The sequence below is a fragment of the Neltuma alba genome, unplaced genomic scaffold (assembly GCF_004799145.2).
Source record: "Neltuma alba isolate B1F8T4 unplaced genomic scaffold, ASM479914v2 tig00012095_pilon, whole genome shotgun sequence".
Lineage (NCBI taxonomy): Eukaryota > Viridiplantae > Streptophyta > Magnoliopsida > Fabales > Fabaceae > Neltuma > Neltuma alba.
In genome coordinates, this window is record NW_021636652.1 from 477206 (window position 1) to 496412 (window position 19207).

The 19207-nt window shown below is 35.9% G+C and overlaps 4 protein-coding genes across 9 annotated transcripts; all 4 read right to left on the minus strand.

The window, feature by feature from the left end:
* Window positions 1–815: 815 nt before the first annotated feature.
* Window positions 816–5806, minus strand: LOC114722504 (probable envelope ADP,ATP carrier protein, chloroplastic). Its single transcript, XM_028908549.1, has 11 exons — window positions 5786–5806; window positions 4856–5203; window positions 4211–4267; window positions 3498–3560; window positions 3345–3401; window positions 3192–3275; window positions 2920–2988; window positions 2733–2845; window positions 2466–2635; window positions 1563–1641; window positions 816–1167 (listed from the first exon to the last, which is right to left on the minus strand). Exons 1-11 carry the CDS (start codon window positions 5804–5806, stop codon window positions 1053–1055), a joined length of 1176 nt encoding a protein of 391 aa, XP_028764382.1. The 3' UTR covers window positions 816–1052.
* Window positions 5718–9091, minus strand: LOC114722475 (pentatricopeptide repeat-containing protein At1g08070, chloroplastic-like). Of its 3 annotated transcripts, none has more exons than XM_028908517.1 (2): window positions 8999–9091; window positions 5718–7847 (listed from the first exon to the last, which is right to left on the minus strand). In XM_028908517.1, exon 2 carries the CDS (start codon window positions 7559–7561, stop codon window positions 5990–5992), a length of 1572 nt encoding a protein of 523 aa, XP_028764350.1. In that variant the 5' UTR covers window positions 7562–7847; window positions 8999–9091; the 3' UTR covers window positions 5718–5989. The 3 variants fall into 3 exon arrangements, with proteins under 3 accessions (XP_028764350.1, XP_028764349.1, XP_028764348.1); XM_028908516.1 differs by lacking the exon at window positions 8999–9091 and adding an exon at window positions 8784–8846; XM_028908515.1 differs by lacking the exon at window positions 8999–9091 and adding an exon at window positions 8784–8798 and having other exon boundaries at window positions 5718–7885.
* Window positions 9092–10018: 927 nt separating this feature from the next.
* Window positions 10019–12736, minus strand: LOC114722484 (proteasome subunit alpha type-4-A). 2 transcript variants are annotated; one of them, XM_028908531.1, is made up of 2 exons: window positions 12615–12736; window positions 10019–10941 (listed from the first exon to the last, which is right to left on the minus strand). In XM_028908531.1, the coding sequence occupies exon 2, from the start codon at window positions 10931–10933 to the stop codon at window positions 10181–10183; it is 753 nt and encodes a 250-aa protein (XP_028764364.1). In that variant the 5' UTR covers window positions 10934–10941; window positions 12615–12736; the 3' UTR covers window positions 10019–10180. The 2 variants fall into 2 exon arrangements, with proteins under 2 accessions (XP_028764364.1, XP_028764363.1); XM_028908530.1 differs by having other exon boundaries at window positions 10019–10951.
* A 1809-nt stretch (window positions 12737–14545) lies between these two features.
* On the minus strand, window positions 14546–19207 carry LOC114722483 (vacuolar cation/proton exchanger 3-like). Of its 3 annotated transcripts, none has more exons than XM_028908528.1 (12): window positions 18811–19207; window positions 17945–18012; window positions 17805–17833; window positions 16745–16941; window positions 16386–16598; window positions 16157–16285; window positions 15756–15872; window positions 15619–15672; window positions 15410–15526; window positions 15230–15320; window positions 15080–15146; window positions 14546–14890 (listed from the first exon to the last, which is right to left on the minus strand). In XM_028908528.1, the coding sequence occupies exons 1-11, from the start codon at window positions 19081–19083 to the stop codon at window positions 15085–15087; spliced, it is 1350 nt and encodes a 449-aa protein (XP_028764361.1). In that variant the 5' UTR covers window positions 19084–19207; the 3' UTR covers window positions 14546–14890; window positions 15080–15084. The 3 variants fall into 3 exon arrangements, with proteins under 3 accessions (XP_028764361.1, XP_028764362.1, XP_028764360.1); XM_028908529.1 differs by having other exon boundaries at window positions 14546–14893; XM_028908527.1 differs by having other exon boundaries at window positions 14546–14904.

Sequence of the window (19207 nt, forward strand, 5' to 3'; positions counted from 1 at the left end):
ATATTTAATCACTGAGTTAGTATGTATTTAACATTTCATGTTGTCAGTAGGAAAAACTGAAAAAAACAGGTTTTTTTTTTTTGGCCAGCGGTAAAAGACAGTTAATCGTTAATATGCGCGCGCAACAAATGAACAAATAATATTGGCGGTTGAGAAGCGTCTCACAACTTATTAAAATTTAAAAGTGTCATATTGCCCCCCCTTTTTTTAAAAAATTCGCTTACGAATTCATATTAATTTTCCTAAAATATCCCAATTAAAAAGAATAATTTTTTTTAAAAGTATAAAATTTATTTTTAGTGTATTGGATAACGAAACTAAAAAATAACATTAGAATGGTGTATGTTGCAAAAAAAAAAAAATCATATTAGGGTACTTGATACACCTTCATACATATATAAATTTAGAAAATAATGTAAATTAAGACTCATGTTTGAGAGCAGTAAGCCTCTACTAACTTGTACGTTTATTAATACAGCTTTGTGTCATGAAAGTGCCAATTCTTTTGAATTTTTTTTATAAACTCCTTATCATTCATCTAGTAAATTCTACCTTTGCCTCAATTTTTAATTAAATTTAGAAATTTATAATTAACTCTAAAAGAAGGTAATCGAAGCACTCTCTAACTTGTTTTAGACCACTAAATGTGCTTTATAAGGAAAAAGTATACTCACACAAATTAAAAACAAAATGCATTCTCAAAATTAATAAAATCCCTGATTGAACTAGTGGGTAGAATTATAGTCCAACTTCGTTATTTCATAACTTTAATTATATTTAATCAATTTTCATAATTAAGGACCTTTTTTTCCCCCCCGCAAGCCCATGTGCCGTCTAATTCCAGAAACAAGTATAATAAATTTCTAAATTCGTTTGACCTAATTGTCAATTGAACTATGTTTTAAGAAACGAGCTGGGGATGTGGCGCGGGCCGTTCAATGGACAAAGCTGCAAGAACAATAATTTAAGAGGAAAAACAAATGGGTTGGCCGAAAAAAAAAAAGAGGTAAAACAAATGGGTTAAGATAATATGAATTCTATTATTGTCACCATCATTCAGTTTTGGTATTTATTTGTTTCTTGCGATTTTCCTCAGTGATTGTTTGAAACTCTTTCTCACTTGCTGCAATTAGGCGTTGAACAATGTCATATGCGGTAAGCCTGATGCTGCACAGAGAAGCAATGGGAAAATCAGACGACAAAGCACAAACATAATTCAGGGTGGAGTATATAAAACACAATCAACTATACACACACACACACATGCACACACTATGTATGCTTTGCGCAAATGAGTTTGCCTTGGCAATCTCAATACCAAAGGTCTAGTTTGAGACAATATTTGATCCACTTATTTTTTTTTTTTTTTTTGGCCCCACGAGCAGTTAGAAATGATGCGTTTAGAAAAAAAAGATCCATTCTGCAAACAAAGAATAAATGTATTGAAATAGATGGTTATTTAAGTATTGGTTTGAGGCAATGAGAAGGATGCAACAAAGATCAAGTTAATAATAATAGATCATAATCTTTACTGCTACAGATCAATAGAAGATCAGAGGAACCTGCTTGTTGGTAGGTTTTTCAACGCATTGGGCACAAAACCCCTGTACAACCCCATAACTCCATTCCGGTTCATAATACCTGCAATGATTGAATTATTGATTTGCTAATAGCACAAACTACTGAGGCATTAAACTTCAAGCACTCCCATCTTTCATATAAATTAAAATGTCTCCACTCCTAACAGGTGATTTCTCATTATAGTGACTGATATTAAATTGCCTTTTTTTCCTTGGTACAGATATTAAATTGCCTTTTAGATGTAAAGATTTCCTCACATAGAACGGGTGTTCAGTTTCATACTTAAAACCCCAAATTCCTTGTCAGAAGTTTAATGCATATATGACCTGAACTAGCATTGCAATATTGAACAGAACCTGAAGTTGTTTGGAGCAACACGGAGTCCTAATTTTCACATAAACAGTTTTGAAGTTTCATTCATGAAACATTTCTCAATGCTAGGAATAGAATTTGAGGCCATGTGGATAGAAATAGGTATGTTGGGAGAGCCATCTCCCTCTAAGGACCTGACGACACTCGAATCTAAATTACTTGGTAAATACTAGATATTCTGTGTATTAAAATTGCATGTCTTGCTCTTAAAATCCCTCTTGGTGATTCTGTATATATTGCGACAATTCTGTACCTCTGATTGCATCAATTTTTGGCATTCAAATAAGTATTCATATAAAACTGATTACTGGAAAACCCTAAGAATGTCTGATCATGGAAAATGCCAACATTGGGCAAAACACTAAACACTAACACACTAACATAATGTTAAAATACCTCTTAATGTTATATATTTGTTACTACAGGGCACACAAATACAGAGACATACACATATAATTGTACCAAATGCATGAGAAACTGTTTTATGTTGAGAGTCAAAGAGCAATCCGTACCTGAAAGAGCATCTAGAACTGTCCTGTAAGGCGTACCCTTAATTTGCATCTGTCTTCGCATGGTGTCTAGAGGGTATGATGTCAGAGTGGCGAGAGAAGTTGAAAGCACAGCTGTTACTAGTGAGATTTCAGTTCTCTTCTGATATTTCTCGGGCAAAGACTTCTTCAATCTATTATTCAAAGATGATTAAGATTTTTCAATTGCAACATCCAAACCCATTCTTTTCTAATTTTGCCAAGAATATGAAAGATTGTGCGTGAACTCACAAGTCAAAAACACAAAAATTTACAGCAATATAAGGAGCTATTGCAATTAAAGAAGGCCCCAGTCCAATGTAGAAAGATCCAAATCCTTCATCTCTTAGCATGCCCAATGCAACCTGGAAAAGCCACAGTGTGATCCGTTTTCACATATGCAGATCCCACTGAGATGCAAAAGCCAGCTCTATCATACCTGTGTCATGGTTCGATGACCAGGTTCAACAGCTGATCGTAATCTCAAGACATCTAACGGATAAGCAACCTACATAGATATAAACAAAATTAGAAACACTGGTGGACATCACAAATAGCAGTAAAAAATAAAATTTAACAAGAGTAATGTTAGAATTCAGAAGAGCAAAAAACAGGTATATATTTACCAAAAAACAATGTTCATAGTCGTATATAGAATATACAGTAATGCTGGAATGAGGAGCAATAACATGATTGCAGTAAGTTACTTACAAAAGTAGATGTCATGCCTGCGAAAGCGCCTGCAGCAAGTCTTCCAAAAACAGAGAGCTCAACATTCTTTCCGCTGAATATTTTCTATAAATCCAAAAGTAAAAAAACTAGACTTGAAAAAAGATATATTTTAAGAGATAGTTAGGGGTTGACCTTATAGTTGTCATAAGCAAACAGCTGGACAGCACTGTAAGGTATGATCCAAAGCACCTGGAATGGAAAATAATAAACGCTGAAACAAATGAAATGACCAGTCAATATTTTTTGGAGTGATGACTACCAATAAGCTCAAATCATTGCAAAGACCTGGGGAAGGTTGCCCTTCCAGTAACCCTTGATGCCTTCTTCCCTCCCTATAACTGTTATAGCCTGCAATTCATGTTTGAGTTAGCTCCAATAAAAATTTAAGACAAATGTTCTGATCAGAAGAACTAAGTGCGCCGCCTTTCAATTAGATGGGTACAGAGAATTTAATGACAAAAGTGAACTTCATGATCATTTCGTTGGCAGCTTTTATACAAAGAATTTTGTGCACTACCTTTCAATCAGATGGGTACAGTTATAAGGCTCTACCAATTTAAGAGAATTATTAATTACTGGCTAGCAACAAGCAAATAAGTGCGTCTATGACCTAACACACGACAAAAAGTACTGTCTGGCAACCATCTTGTTCCACATTCCTTCACAAGGAATTGCATCATATATGCCATATCTGAAAGTGTTCAATAAATAGGACGTTATACTTGCTCATGGAATAAAAATAAACCCAACTGGAAACATCAAAGCCGCCATTCATAATAACTCCCAGATAGATTTGAGTAATCTAGAAAGTGAAGGGCATGAGTTGTTGGGTTTCTATGAGAACCCTAATCCTGCTCTCTAGAACTAATGAACACGAGAGTTTACGGAAAGAGTTTCAGGTTCAGGGCGTTAAACATGGCGCATGTGCAACCAGCGTAAAAACAGCAGAAGAAAGATCATAAAAATTAAACGTAGAAAATGATCCAATCATTAAATACCTCAATGAAACCAAATGCCTTCTTGGCGCTTGCTTGCCCGACTCGTACTCCATGAGTCTGCAAACACATAATGTCATATAAAAGGAAAAAAAAACATAATGTCATATCAAATAGACAGCAATCTAGGCACACATCGAAACAAAAAAACTTCCTGATCAGCAAGGAGCATATCTCTTGGCTGAATGATAAGCACATAACTTTAGAAATAATTTTTAAAAAAAAATAGAAGAGGAAAAGTAACAATAATACCCAAAAATTGGAAAATAAAAGGAAAATCGGAAAGAAAGAAAAAACAATTTGTCGAACACGTTCAAAAATATTACAGATAGCAAAAAACTCATTCATGTTGAATAAAGATATTACACATACCTGCAATTTCTTTCACCATGAAAACAAATTTAAGTCAATTAACCGGAAAACAAAGACTACTAATTCCGAAAGTTTAAATCTCAATATTAAATAAAAAAAATAGAATTCCTACACCTTATTTTGCGTCTCCCGGTCATCATCTCCACGGTTTATAGCCAAAAAATGAATTTTTCAGTCTACAAGAAGTGTACCGAATTTCGGCTCTAGCAGTTCCCGAAATGACAAAGCATGAGAACTGTAGTTGAGGAATTAACAGTGTGGAATCAGAGACAGCACCTGCATAAGGATTTTGATACGATCCAGCGGAGAAGTGACAGTCTTGGCAGCAGCCCCGGAAATGGCTCCGGCGAAGAACAGGGCAACATCTTTGGGAACGAATGTGACAGCGGCCAGTGGATGCTTAAGGAGCTGAGCCAGAGTCGGCATGAATTCTTTATCAACTTTCCTCTCAGCTATCGAAACACAGGCGAATTTGTCACCATCGCCGCCGGAGCCACGACCATCATAACAGGCGGTGGCGAAGCTGAGGGTGGTCTTCTTCCACAATGGTTCCTTGTAAGCGGGGTCAACGACATAATCCAAGGAGTTTTTAAGGTTTGGAATTTTTGCGTCGTAAGAAAGACTCTTTCATCTCTCATGCTTGGGTTTAGTACGAAGCACAAAGGAGATAAGCCGGGAATTGACTTGCTGAGAGTGGCGCAAATGAACACAATCGAGGACGGAAAGGACGGGAGATTGTGTATTATTCGCAAAGGTTGTCGCAAAAGAGAGGCCGTAGAATCGGAACGCAGACGTGTATATAAATTAATATTACATTTATGAATATAAATTAATATATATAACATGTTAATTCTAATATAACCAATACATAATATTTAAATTAAATAATCAATCAAGATATTAAGTAACAAGCGTATTTATCAATAAATTTTTTGAAACTGAAATTAATTAATCTCCTAATTGTATAAATCAAATTCCACGTGTTTCATTTACAAGATAAATACGTTGAAAATGCAATCATTTTTTATATATGCAGGGTGTTAAAACTAATTACACAGATTCACGTAGAAAACAATTGCTAAAAATGTTCTAATTCATGTTATTATATACACATTTATCAAAAAGAAAAAGACAGAGATGCGACGTACCATGTCATATAGATTAAAATACATAAATACTATAAATTAGTATAAAATATCTTGCGACCTTTCGATCCCGTCGTGTCATGTACTGGAAAAGCTAATTACGCAAGGCCTCGTGACGTGATTAAATAAATATCATTCCATTAAGGAATTTGTGTACAAAGAATGTGGAATTCAACCCATAGATTAGCATCACCTTAAAAATTCCACAATGTTGTATTTGTAAAGAATATGCCCCTGCTATTTGATTCTTCTTTCCAAGTCCTTATCATGCCCCGCACAAATCTAAATCCAACGTGTCATTTCTAGCATCAAGCTCAATCCAGCTACGTCCTGTCATCTTCTTCAGTCCAATTCTTCTCATCCTACCACGAACTTTATTAGCATCATCCCATCGTTCAGTGCTTGCGTAATGATTAGATAATAAAGCAAGCGCACCGTCACCAACATTTTCGTCATTGAGAAGGTTTCTCCTGATCCAATCCAACATCTCCTCATTGCCATGAATTTTGCAGGCTTGAAGAAGAGCTACCCAAACAGGACGCTTGGCTTCAACAGGCATGCCCTTGAGGAAAGCCTCTGCTTCTTCAAAGAGTCCAGCCCGTCCGTACATGTCTAGCATGCAACAAAAATGTTGCATTTGTGGCATAATGCCATAGTAATCTCTCATGGCTTTGAAGAACATGAATCCTTTGTTTACTAGGCCTGAATGGCTGCATGCAGACAGCAGGCCAATGAAGGTAACATCATCTGGGGGAACACCATGAATCAACATGCGAGAAAAGAGCTGCACTGTGTGCTTTCCGTGGCCGTTCATAGCCAAGCCACAAATGAGAGTACCCCAAGAGATAACATCCTTGTGCTCAAGCATCTTAAAAATCTGAATTGCCATATTCATATCTCCACATTTAGCAAACATGTTAAGCAATGCATTTCCTATAATGCCTTCTACTACAAGGTCAGATCTTCTTTTGATGTAGGAGTGGACCCATTGCCCCAAACTCAAAGCACCTATAGATGCACATGCTGACAATACAGTAACAACGGTCACCTCGTTAGGCACCGCCTCCCCTTCTAGTACCATTTTTTTAAATAAATCAACAGCCTCTTCACTACGACCTCGTTGAGCATAAGCCCCCACCATTGTGGTCCAGGAAACCACGTCTCTCTCCATCATATTAGCAAACAAGTGTTCTGCATTAACCAATGATCCACATCTTGCATACAAATCTAACATTGCATTATCAAAAATAATGTTATTATCTACCATTCCCTTCATTCCATACGCATGAATAGCTTTCCCTAGTGTCATAGCTTTCAGGAAAGAACAAGCAGTCAATGCACTAACAAGTGTAGCAGAATTAGGCTTCACGTCCATCAATGAAAATTTCCTGATGGCTTCTGCTTCAAAACCACACTTGGAGAGGCCAGAAATTATGGATGTCCATGAGACAACGTCCGGGGAAGGTATGAATTCAAATATTTTCAAGGCAGAACCGACATCATGTTCCACAATATAGAAGTGAAGCAAGCAGTTCTGAATGAAGATATCAGCATAATGACCGGATTTAATGACATGACCATGAACTTCAAGCCCTTTTGTGTGTGCATGTAGTAAAGAGCAGGCCTTGAGAGTCAGAGTGAAAGTGTAATGATTATGGGAGAATGGGTAGTAGAGCATTAAGTTGTAGAGGAGAAGGGCATTTCGTGGGCGGGATGAATTTGCTAAGACTCCCAGTAATGGGTTTAATATCTGGGGCTTAGGTCTTATTATGAGTTGAGCATGTATTTGATTAAGTTGCTTGAGAATCAAGGTGGTTAATAGAGACTTCAGTAGCATGCTATGTTATAACTGTAAAAATGGGGCAAATTTTCTTGTTAATTTGCAGGAAAATACACCATTCAAGGCTCTTAGCTGTCTAGAGTCTGTTGCTGTCAGTCTCGATTCCTTCAGATGAGAAATCCCACCACCTGATGCCATTGGCTTCCCACAATGCAAGTATTGAATTTCACAACCTCGCTTGCTTGGGTTTTCTTCCATATCCTAGAAGCTGCTTTTAACTTCTTGAGATTAATTCCTGATTCTTGTCTTCAAAATCAATGCTTGCATGGTCTGTAAGGCTCTTCTGCAAAAACATGATAACTACTCTGATTCAAAAAAGGCCTGCGAACAGATCAATGCAAGTTCACAGAACGCTGCAGTAGAATATATCAAATTAAATCACGAACCTTTTATCTAGTTTTAAGTTTTTTAAAATCAGACTAATCATCGAACTAGCAGAAGCATTGATTCATGAACACTCATTGATGGAGAAGTCAAGAAGGTTATCAAATGATCTCTCTTCATTAACTTTCTGGTTTTCCTATTCATAATAGCGTCACACAGTTACCCAATTCAATTTCTAATCTAACATAAAATTACCAAAATTTATTTATATATTCAATGTCCACATTATCCACGCTTCAATATAGAGGAGTAAATAGTTGGCAAAAAAATATAGAAGAGTAAATAACTCTTACACTAACATTTATTCAATGTTATCACCAACAAATTGCATTCCCAATTCAAGATGATTTCCTTTCTCAAGCATTTGAGCAAACACTTCATAGACATCCCATAGGCTAACACGAAATAGGAAACTTAATTCTTAAAATTTCCACTCAAACTCTTTCTAACATCACCAAGAAGTTACACGACTTCCAAATTGAAATTTAAATCATCATCAACCCGACATAGAATTCTTCTCTACCATCAAAATACTTTAAAAACACATCCAAATGAGCCTCTTCCTTTGGCCAAAAAAAAAACAGAGCGTCTTCCTTTTGTTGAACACCTTGAGGGCACTCAAGATTAGCTCACACACCAAACACCGCAATTCATAAACTCCCAGCAAATAATATACTCGCAAACATCAATAAAGTCCATTAAGGTTTCAAAACAATCAAATTCTCAACAAGGTTAATATCAGATCCTTCCTTCTTGCCAATAAACATTTTTAATCTAATAATTTCAATCAGCAGCAACCACCAAGAAAGAAAAACGATTCGAGCTTGCCACTCACAGAAGAGACTAAAGACGATGAAGGAACAAGGGATGATAGGTTGAACCCGTAAACCTCACTCAAAGCAAACAGAGGGCAGAGAGAGAGAGAGAGAGAGAGACGGGGCCGACGCTGAAGAACCAAGAAGAATGAACCGCCAGCGCACAGCAATGCAGGCTTCAATTGTACCACCAGAGGCGGCAAAGGAAAGAAGAAGCAAGAAGCAAACTGCTCACCCAGCTTCACCACGGAAGCGACACGAACAGAGGAAGAAGCTAATACACACACCGATGCCGGACAGAAGGAGGACGGCGGGATTGAAGAACGGAGAGGGGCTGACGAACCGAAACTCTGCACCCGCGCGCTGATGTATCTGTCAAATTATATGTATAAACTACACACACACACATATCTCAAATTATATATTCCTTCTATGCTTAATCTCCTTAATATATAAACTAATTCTTGAGTAAATTTTCGTTTTAAATATAAAAGTTATTTTTTATATTTATTAATTTTTTAAAAGTTAACCTTATAAATATTATCTCAACCATGATCAAATAAGAAAAGAAGGAAAAATATTAAAAAAAATTATGATGTTTTAGAAAAAAATATGTCATATTTCTTATAATTAACTAATTTATCTAACTTTTTTAACCTAATTATATTAGTCAAATAAGTCTTACGTAAAGGATGAAAAAATACATGCACAGCGTGTTTGAACAGTTAAAGGAGAATATTATAGGAAGTTGAATTTTTATAAAATATTATTCAGACATGGGACTATAATTGCTACGATGAATTGCACATTAAAAAAAAAAGTTAAATTATGCATTACACAAGGTCCTTAAGAATTATTTGTCAATTTTTTAAAATCATTATCCCTAATTTTCCGAGCTCAAAAATATCCAATTCAGTCAAATCCTGACCGTTGAATTTTACCATTACGTGGAGAATGTCGCCCATAGAAACAGGAAAAGAGGGAAACAGAAGAAGGCTTCGCATGTTGTTTTTGCTTCATTGAAACTGAGAATGTGAACAAACTTTGAATCATTAACGTCCTCTTTATCATTTTACTGTGCTGAAGCGTAAGGTATGAACACTGTTATTGCATTATCGAAGGCCGACAAATCCAATTTGATGACAGAGCAGGTGTCTCAGCCCTCACCTTTCTACGTAACTACACGCACCAAATAAGTATATCCTTGTGACAAAAAAACATGGGTATAAACAAATCTAAAAAAGTGGAGTTTGAGAATATGATAAACACGATATCAAAACCATAAGTTTAAAATTCTGAAACATCTTTCCAACAGTATATGACCTCTTTTGAAAAGAACATTACAGAAAAGCTTAGGTGATCCAAGGTTCAAACTAAATGGGCATAGTTTAAGCTGCATGAACCATGGATCTGCCGACTAGGCAGTTTCTGTTGCTGGCTGTGTGACCCCATGCTTCACCAACAGCTTAGTCAGCGTCTCAGGCGAGCAAACTTGATACTTAACTTTTCCAGAAGGGGACAGGAAAACCTCAGCCAATTCAAGCTTATCTGACGTCAAACTTGTGCTGTCCATAGTTTTACTGAGCACTTTAAGAGCTAGCTGCACAGCTTCTTCCCTTGTGATATCATCCTTATAATCTTGTTTAAGAATTGACTGTGCCGCCTGATTATTTGCGCCAATAGCTGCAGCTTTCCAACCCCCATAATTTCCACTAGGGTCACTCATATAAAGCTGAAAACCAAAATTTTTGTCCCATCCTGCAAAAAGGAATGAGACTCCAAATGGCCTAAGACCACCAAATTGTGTGTAACCCTGTTTAGTATCACAGAGGGATTGGACCAACTGTTCTACAGGCATAGGTTCCTGGTAAGCATAAGTGTAGCGTTGTGCTTGGACCCTTGCAGTATTGATTAGGATGTTGGCATCTGACATTATACCAGCCACAGCACAAGCAACATGATCATCAATCTTATACATCTTCTCCGTTGAGGTGGAGGTTTGCAGAAGCTTAGATGTTACCTTTTTCTCACCAACCAAGACAACCCCATCTTTTGATAAGATCCCTATAGCAGTACCAGCATTGCCAATGGCCTCCATTGCATACTCAACTTGGTAAAGACGGCCTTCAGGGGAGAAGATTGTTGTACGGCTATCATATCTTCGAGACATATTGATATCTGGCAATTGCTTCAAAGCAGAAGGAAAAAAATATATAGGAATTAAAAAGATTGCCTTGTAAACGATTCTTAAGTTAACATTAAAAAATTTAAATCTTTACAATATATACTGTCGGCTAAGGAAAAGAGTCATAAACTGAACACACTATAGCAAGAAGAACACAGTATTAACCAAATGATGCTGTGAAGTCACTATCGATACAAGCAACACCGGGAAAGTATTGGATAGTTGCTCGTGATTGAAGATAAAGGAAAATAATTAAGGTCAACCTAGAGAAACTAAAAGCAATGACAAATTAGAGTCACCCAACCCCAAGACGTTTAATCTGGATTCACATGAAAAGAAGAAGAAAAAATTAAAGACTCCGTAACCTAGATTAGTCAAAGAAACATGCACATAAATGGCTTTTAACATCTGAGCTATAAATTAGTTCAAAATTCTTGCAGTCAGACTGAAAATGACCCCATTCATAAGAATTCCAGATCAGGTCCATTTTCTTTCTTTAAAAAGAGTTGGATGTAAAGTACAACTCTTTGTCCAGCTATACTAGCATCCCAGCCCAACAAAGCCTAATTCCAAAGAAGACTCCTTGTACGGGGCCTAACAAGCCAATTCAGGAGGGACGGTCAATCATTGTTTAGACAAGCGAACAAGCAGAGCAAAGGAAGCAAAGGATCAATGCGGAGCTCTTGTTCAACCAATCTTTGTGAAGTATCTTCAACGACACTTCCCCAGGGTTATGACAAGGAGAATAGCCATCCTTATGATTCAGAGACCGCTGGGGAATAGAAGATCACAATCTTCAACTCCTTTTCATCAAAAGATCACAAATCTGCCTATTGAACTTAAGGAGGAAGGTGATGGTGGAAGCACTCAAGCAAGATTTCAGGAAACTATTTCAATTGTTCAAATCTTTCAGCGTCAATACAATGGATCAAGCCATTGGAGGAAGTTGGATCTAGTTTCTTAATGCCCCAACCCTCTTAAATCAGTTGTCATGTTATAAAAAGGGTTCAGAATGACTCACCTATCAGACGGAATCAAAATCTGAGGAAGCGAAAGAAGATAAAGAAAGTAGCTCATACCTAAAGAATAATATTATACAAACACACAAGTCAAAACAGCAATTTGGAACGGTTCACTATAACCATTCCAGTTGCAAAGTTGGTTAGCAGTTCACTACTGTGTAAGTCCTGCTAATGACACCAATAAAATTTTACTTCAAAGTAGTCAGTGATGGAGGAAGAATTCAAGAAGGTAAGCAAATAATCGCTCTTTATTAACTCTTTCAGGTTTTCCTGATTCTCATCAAGTAGTAAAACTTGGTTGGGCCTCGAATATCATATTCCAACGGGGAAAACCCATCTCCTTAAGACAGTATTGGGCTAGAAAACTTCTAAGAAATTGCTCTTCAATTCTACATTACGCTCAGATTCTGCAAATTTGACCTTTCTCATCTGCCAGTTGCATTATCTCAGGAACTCAACCACGGCACATGAACAAAAACGAAAATACCCATAACACAGGTATAATAATCCAAAGACATCCAGATTACAGGACTTACGCGATATAGAAGAATAAAATGAAAAACCCCCAAAGCTCTAGGTTCTAGCCAGAAAGATAGCAAAATAAACGAAATTTGTGAAAAATTCAAATTCTGGACGACGCTTACCAGAAAATTGTGAACTAGTGACCAACACAGCCACAGGATCGGAATAGCCGATGATCGACGCAGCAGAGGTAAGTCGGAGGCTTCCGCGTCTGAGATGGGAGAGCTACGATCGCACAAGGAGTAAGAATGAGGCAATTCTAATTTTTTTTTTTTTTTTGGGGTCAACACAAATTTATTTTTTTAAAAAAATATTTTCTTTTTAAAATTGGAATGGGTCACAATTGAACATTGCTGGGTCCGGTTGCAACCACGGGAGTATTTAGATAGAATCAAAACCATAGTTTTAAAAATACTTTTATTATATACAAAGTAAATATATAAAGAAATTTATCTTGTTTTATGAAAAAATATTTTTAAAAAATATTTTTTTATACTTCCAAACATCGCCTAAATCATCTAAAACGGTTTTTTTGCATTTGCATAAATTTAAATTCGAGACCTCATATTTTGAACCGTGAAATCCCTTCCACTCCAGAGAAACAAATAAGAAAACAATAAGAGGGATACTATACCTCAGCTAACAACATCAGGTAAGTTGATCTTCAACTATGGTGTATTGATTAGGCTACCATTAATTTTGTTTCTTTGCAAGAGAAAAGGTTTTTTTTTTTTGAAAAAAATAAAACTAAATAGCATCACATTCTTGATCAAGATCCATGAATCTAAGGTGGAAATTAATCAAAGATACAAAATGTTTCCTTCGATCTTATGAAAAGCTTTTGCCATCTAATCCCTAACCATTAAATGATTCATATCCACATGTCTAATTAAGACCTACCAGTCCATATTGATAATGGTTTAAGTATCTTGAATAATATCTCTAAATGAGTGGTGTAAGTTACACTTTTTGTTACACAAATTAATAACCCCTATACAATCATAGAGCACAAGAATTTTTCTGTACCCTCTGTTCCAGCACAATTGCAAGCCATTGATTAATCCAATTAGTTTCGTTATTGCAGAAAGAACTGAGGTGGTCATAGTATGTGGTGGCTCAGGACATCTAATTTCTAGGTTAGAGTTTTACCTCCTGTTTCAAAATTCTACCTTTCCTCACTTTCTTAGAGCTAGGGCTTTTATCTTGGGAAAATCCTAAAAAAATAATCATTGAATTTTAAAATTTCAAATAAAAAATTACTATAAAAATGTGTTATTATTTGTTTTTCAAATGTATTCATTTTCTTTACGAGTGTAGTAGCCAATATTGATTTAAAATTTTGAAATTCAACAGTTATTTTTATGGAGATTTTTCTTTTTATCTTTCTATGCCCTTTTTGTTTTTGTTTTTTTTAGCTTTGTGATTTCTTCAAGTGAGTGAATCTTGGACTTTGAGTTCTCCACTATAGTTTGACTTTAACTGTTATATAGTACTAGTAGTATAATTGTGGATATTTGACCCCACAATAATATAATTGATACTCCTTCTTTGAATGTGCAACATTTGAGAGAAATGAGCAATTTCATATTATACATCGAACTATTACCCAATTTTAGTTTTTTTAATCGAAATTTTAAAATGTTTTGATCTTAAATTGGATTTAAATTGGTGTATTCATCAGTGTATTTTCCTTTTTCCTTTGTCTATAATATAAAAATTAAGAATTATATTATTACAACAAGTTATGTCAAGTTACAAATTAATACGAGAAGCCTTCTCTAGTTTGGTGAAAATACCATATGTCTTGTTTCGTTTTGTCCATTCCCAATAACTTTTATTTCATTTCAGTGGTCAAACTATCAATGATTGACTAAGTATTTGAATTAATTTATTTTCAAGAATTTTGCGATGTATAAGATAAGAATGTAAGAGAGATTTTATCTTGAACAATATAAAAAATAAAGGCTTTTTTAAAATTGATTGTGAGGGTTAACATTTTCAATTTGTCTCATAATCAATTATCACCCATATTTTTTGCCACTTCATGAGAAAATAAATCATGTAGAACACAGAAGAACAACCTTCCATTATTGAGATATGATACCATGACATTACATGAGGCAAACACCCCTTAAAATATATATAAAACCCTGTGATAAACTGATAAAATAAAGATGAGAATATTACGCCCACCAATTACTCAAAGGGATCTTTACACAGCCAGCAAAGAAGTAGCTCCTCCCAAAGCAACGCAAAACATTTTCACGTTTCAATCTAGAGATAACCAACGACACAACTGGAATGAAAGAATAATCAATCCATTGAATCTGTTCTGAGTTTGGATGCTGCTTCCCTTCATCTGTTATCCTCAAGGAGGCAATCCAAAGAGACCAAGACCCTGCCATCAAATTACCTGCAAATGAGATCCATAAAGTCAGAGTTAAGCTTTGAAGAGCTAATTCATAGAATGCATTAAGAAAAACATAGGACAGAACTCAAATGCAAGCATAACTGTGTAACTTGAAGAGCTACGTTGTGTATAACTAAAATTCACAATGATTGTAGATGGTGCACAACGTGAACTTACCACAGTTAAGCTTTGAAAACGGTGTCGGTTGCTGAATTAGGCACCATGTTGCCGAGATGAACTTGGTCTGGTGGAGAAATGAGATTAATTATGTTAGGTCAATGGGATATCTAATCATGCACAAGAAAAGTATAGATTGATGCTACTTACTGAATGGTGTTCTCTGTAGAAAAAAGCATGCCCCAATAACAACGTAGCATAGCAGGAGAATAAAACCTTTCATGTAATGAGACGTTCCGTCCTATACGAGTTCGAAGAATCAGTATAGTTCAAAGATAGAATGAGGATTTAAAAAAAAAAAAAAAGTCAAAAATATTAGAGAAGCCTTACCTGTAAAGTGAAGGCAGTGGCAATAATGGCCAAAGCAAGTGAACCCGTTTCAACAACGTTGAAGTTAAGATCCATTTTGTTGCCCAGTATCCAAGAAATAATCACACAGAGGGGAACCTACATTGTGATCACGTTTCAGTCTATTACCAAGCCAAGAAGGAAATCTAATTAAATGGAAACTTCAGTACTTTATGCAGGTGAATTCTTACCACAAACAAGCTAATTTGAGTTGCAGAACCCAAAGCAACACCCAAAGAGATGTCCTAAAGTCATGCACATAGGTTAGATTTTAGAAACTTATCCTAGAATTGAGGCTGGAATTTCATAAGGTCCTTCAAGTTCTTACCAGCTTGTTCTTAAAAGCAAAAATGATTGCTCCTGCATGTTCAGCTGCATTTCCTACTATTGGTAGTAAAATTATGCTGAGGAAGCTGACAGACAGACCCCACGAGTCTGATGCATCCTGTTCAAAGTAGGAACTGCAGTTATCAGTAATTACAATAGCCAACACTCAAAAAGTACGTTATCATGAATAAAATGTAGAGCTTTCTGCCATATTATTTGGTTGGAATATCCTCGAAGATACTCTTGAACAGCACCGATCATGACCCATGTGGGACATAACTTTTTCACATTAATTGTCTCTCACACATGCATGGGGGGGGGGTCATTCCTACCTAACACGTCTCTAGTCAGAAGATGCCTAATCATGCATTTGAGAACAAAGTAGAAATAACGTTTAACTACCTCTATTGTCTCCACCACATACTCAGACAACAATGCTATGAACACTGTCATCCCTGCCAGCCATGCAAACCCACTCCAGAATCCAATCACTGCCGCTTCTTCTGAAACGCTGTCACTATCATCGTCTTCCTGGTCAGGCACGATGACCATTTCATGTTAGATATTGTGGTATTGGCATAATACATATTAAAATTAAAAGCAGTTTAATATAGTTTAAGAAGTTGCTTACATCCTGGGCTTCAAATAATTGGCGATGAGTCCAGAGTTGAAAGACAAGGTAAACGAAATATGCGATCAACATGACAATACTTGCAGCTCTTGATAATTGGAGAGATGGGTCTGCAGCGAGAGCAGTTGAGGCAGTAGCATATCTGAATAGCATTGGAAGCATGTGGCACAATAATGCAAGCAGAAGCATGAGTGAATTCACATCTGCTTGTCTCTGCAAAATAAATAACCAAAGCACACATTTCAATGGTCAATATCAGTTATTATCATTGCACCTAATAAAGCCCTCAAAAGATGCAATTATTATATCAAATTTTTACTGTCTATGTCTTCAAGCCAAAATGCGATGCGAGGACTTACTCTGTCATATTTTTGTGGCTGTGAAATGTTTGCTATGCCGCCACAGAAAAGAGAAGTTCCAAGGACTAAGAGCAGGTTTGAAAGAATGGAACCTAAGAGAGAATACTTGACCACAGCTATTTTATTGTTGTTGAGTGCAAATATTGCTATTATGAGCTCCGTCGCATTTCCACATGTCGCGTTCAGAAGCCCTCCCACTGTAAATCAGTAACATAAAGGACCAACTTAAATAATTTTGACATTTTTTTCCCCACCATAATGATACATGGCTTTGACTAATTCTTTTTCTTATTTTTAAAACTTAATACATAGATTTGTCTAATTCTAAATACATGACATCGGATTCAATGTGATGGCGATGAGGGCCCAGGCATTTAATAATAAGTGAGAGTTTTTAAACAATGAAATATTTTATTTTTCATTTTAAATTTATTATTGAAAATAATTTCTAAATGATTTCTTATAAAAACGAATTGTTTATTTTACATTTTCTCATTTACAAAAACATTATTAAAAAATATTAATAAAATAATAATAATAATTTCTTTCAAAATTAATTGCCGGGTCAAAAGCTCAAGATTGATTGAAAATTGTCTCAATTTATTATCTTTAAGAGAGAGAGAGAGAGACAGGCGGACCCACGATTGCTTGCTGCCACACGAATTTTATGATCACAAATCAACAATTATACTACCTCCGGTCCTAATTATAAGACTCAGTTGACTAATTTGAGGAGATTAAAGAAGTAAGTTAAGTTAGTTATTTGTAATAAATAAGTGTTGTCATTCCTAAAATATCCTTGCTAATTAAGTGTATTTGGCTAGAACTATCATTATTAGAAAGACTATCTTGGAAAAAAAATGTATAAATATGAGAGACAAAATAAATTGGGGTCTTATAATTAGGACCAAACGAAAAGTCAAACGGGATCTTATATTAAGGACCGGAGGTAGTAATTAATTAATTATCCAATGGTTAGGACTTCATCTATCGCACGTCTACAATCTACTCCCATACGATATTAATAGTAATAGATTTTATATTCTATGAAGTTTCATACCTGTGGGGCCTGTGTAATAAGCAACTTGTCTGCGCAGGACAATCATGAAACAGAGAATTTAAATAGGATCAGCATTAGTTTTATCCCGAGAGGCATTGAATATGGATAAGAATCAGAAGTTGATGATAGGATTTCCTTACTCTGTCAGGAAGCTGATTCGTTCAGCGAGTGGTGTGAGTCCTAGTAAGCTCAACGCAAAAACCCACGGCTGCATATAGGGGACCATAAAACTCTCAGGTCAAATTATACCATTTTCATTTGCAACATCAATGTATATATGTATATCAAGTATATATGGGAGTCTTAACTAACCAACGGGATTGAATGGAGTCAATATGAAAGAGCTATAGGGAAAATAAAAGGTTTTAACTGAAGGGATTGAGTCAAAAAGGGTTAACCATACTAAACACGAATCAAGATTTGAACTTTTGCTATGAAAGGTAACCGAGAGTGATTGATCCTACTAAGTATAGCAAATCAAAATTTGAATCTCAAAATATTTAAAAAGGGTACTCGTATTTACTACTCCCCTTTGATAACACAAGAGAATTCATGTGTTAAATTTTGCCAAAAACAAAAGAATCCATTCCATCTATTTTTATCCGTCACTTGTATACATATAGCTGTATCTAATCTCATTCAGCTTAAATGCTGTTTGGATGAAACCAAACTATAATTTTAAAAATAATTTTACGGTAAACAAAATAAATATATAAAAAAATTTGTTTTAACTTTTTACAGAAAAAACAACCCTTTTAATTATATCCGAACACGTCTTTAGTTTTAAAAAACCAAGCTTTTGCGGTTAGCAAAACAAATGATGTGACGTGACGTAACGCGAACCAGTTTTGCCCTGATTGGAGTGAGATTGTTGAGGATGCATTTGGAGGGCTATTGTAACAGTTTTTAAGCTTCCCATTATCTCTTTCGTGCACCAAAACAAGTTCAAAAACAAACCGAGCAATAGCGTTCTGATTCACAAAGAAAAGCAAACAGGAGTACTCACTCGTCCGAATCCATAGCAATCAGCAGCAATGGCCAGAGGAATCGCAGGGAAAAGCACGGAAAGCTTAGTCCCCAGAATGACCTCTTGCAGATTAGCCAACAAATTTCGGAGCAAGGCGCAGCGAACTTTGGAAACAAGCCTGAGGTCAGATTTCTTGCGCAAGGAGGAAGAGGACATTTTGCGAGCCGAACGGCCGTGCCTCATGATCTCCTTGCCGGTCGGTTCCTTGAGGTTTCCGTTCTCCAATAGCCTTGCTTCTTGATAAGACGCCATTTTCAAGCTTCTTGGTTGGTTTCAGAGAAAGATTAAAAGGAGAGAGTTGGAGGTTTGAAGAAGAAGAAGATGGCAAAAGGGGAAGATTAGTTGTTTTGTTGTTGTGGGCTGTAGGCCTACATGT

Bases quoted from the DNA above. Each gene is read 5' to 3' on its own strand.
- LOC114722504 (XM_028908549.1), bottom strand. From the start codon at position 5,806: ATGACACGACGGGATCGAAAG. The intron at 2,989-3,191 runs GTAAGTAACTTA...ATATCTATGTAG, and splicing joins CAGGCATGACATCTACTTTT to GTTGCTTATCCGTTAGATGT. The intron at 1,642-2,465 runs GTACGGATTGCT...CAATCATTGCAG, and splicing joins AGTTCTAGATGCTCTTTCAG to GTATTATGAACCGGAATGGA.
- LOC114722475 (XM_028908517.1), bottom strand. From the start codon at position 7,561: ATGCTACTGAAGTCTCTATTAACCACCTTGATTCTCAAGCAACTTAAT.
- LOC114722484 (XM_028908531.1), bottom strand. From the start codon at position 10,933: ATGTCTCGAAGATATGATAGCCGTACAACAATCTTCTCCCCTGAAGGC.
- LOC114722483 (XM_028908528.1), bottom strand. From the start codon at position 19,083: ATGGCGTCTTATCAAGAAGCAAGGCTATTGGAGAACGGAAACCTCAAG. The intron at 17,834-17,944 runs GTAAGGAAATCC...TGTCCTGCGCAG, and splicing joins CGAATCAGCTTCCTGACAGA to ACAAGTTGCTTATTACACAG. The intron at 16,599-16,744 runs GTAAGTCCTCGC...TTTATTTTGCAG, and splicing joins AGCCACAAAAATATGACAGA to AGACAAGCAGATGTGAATTC.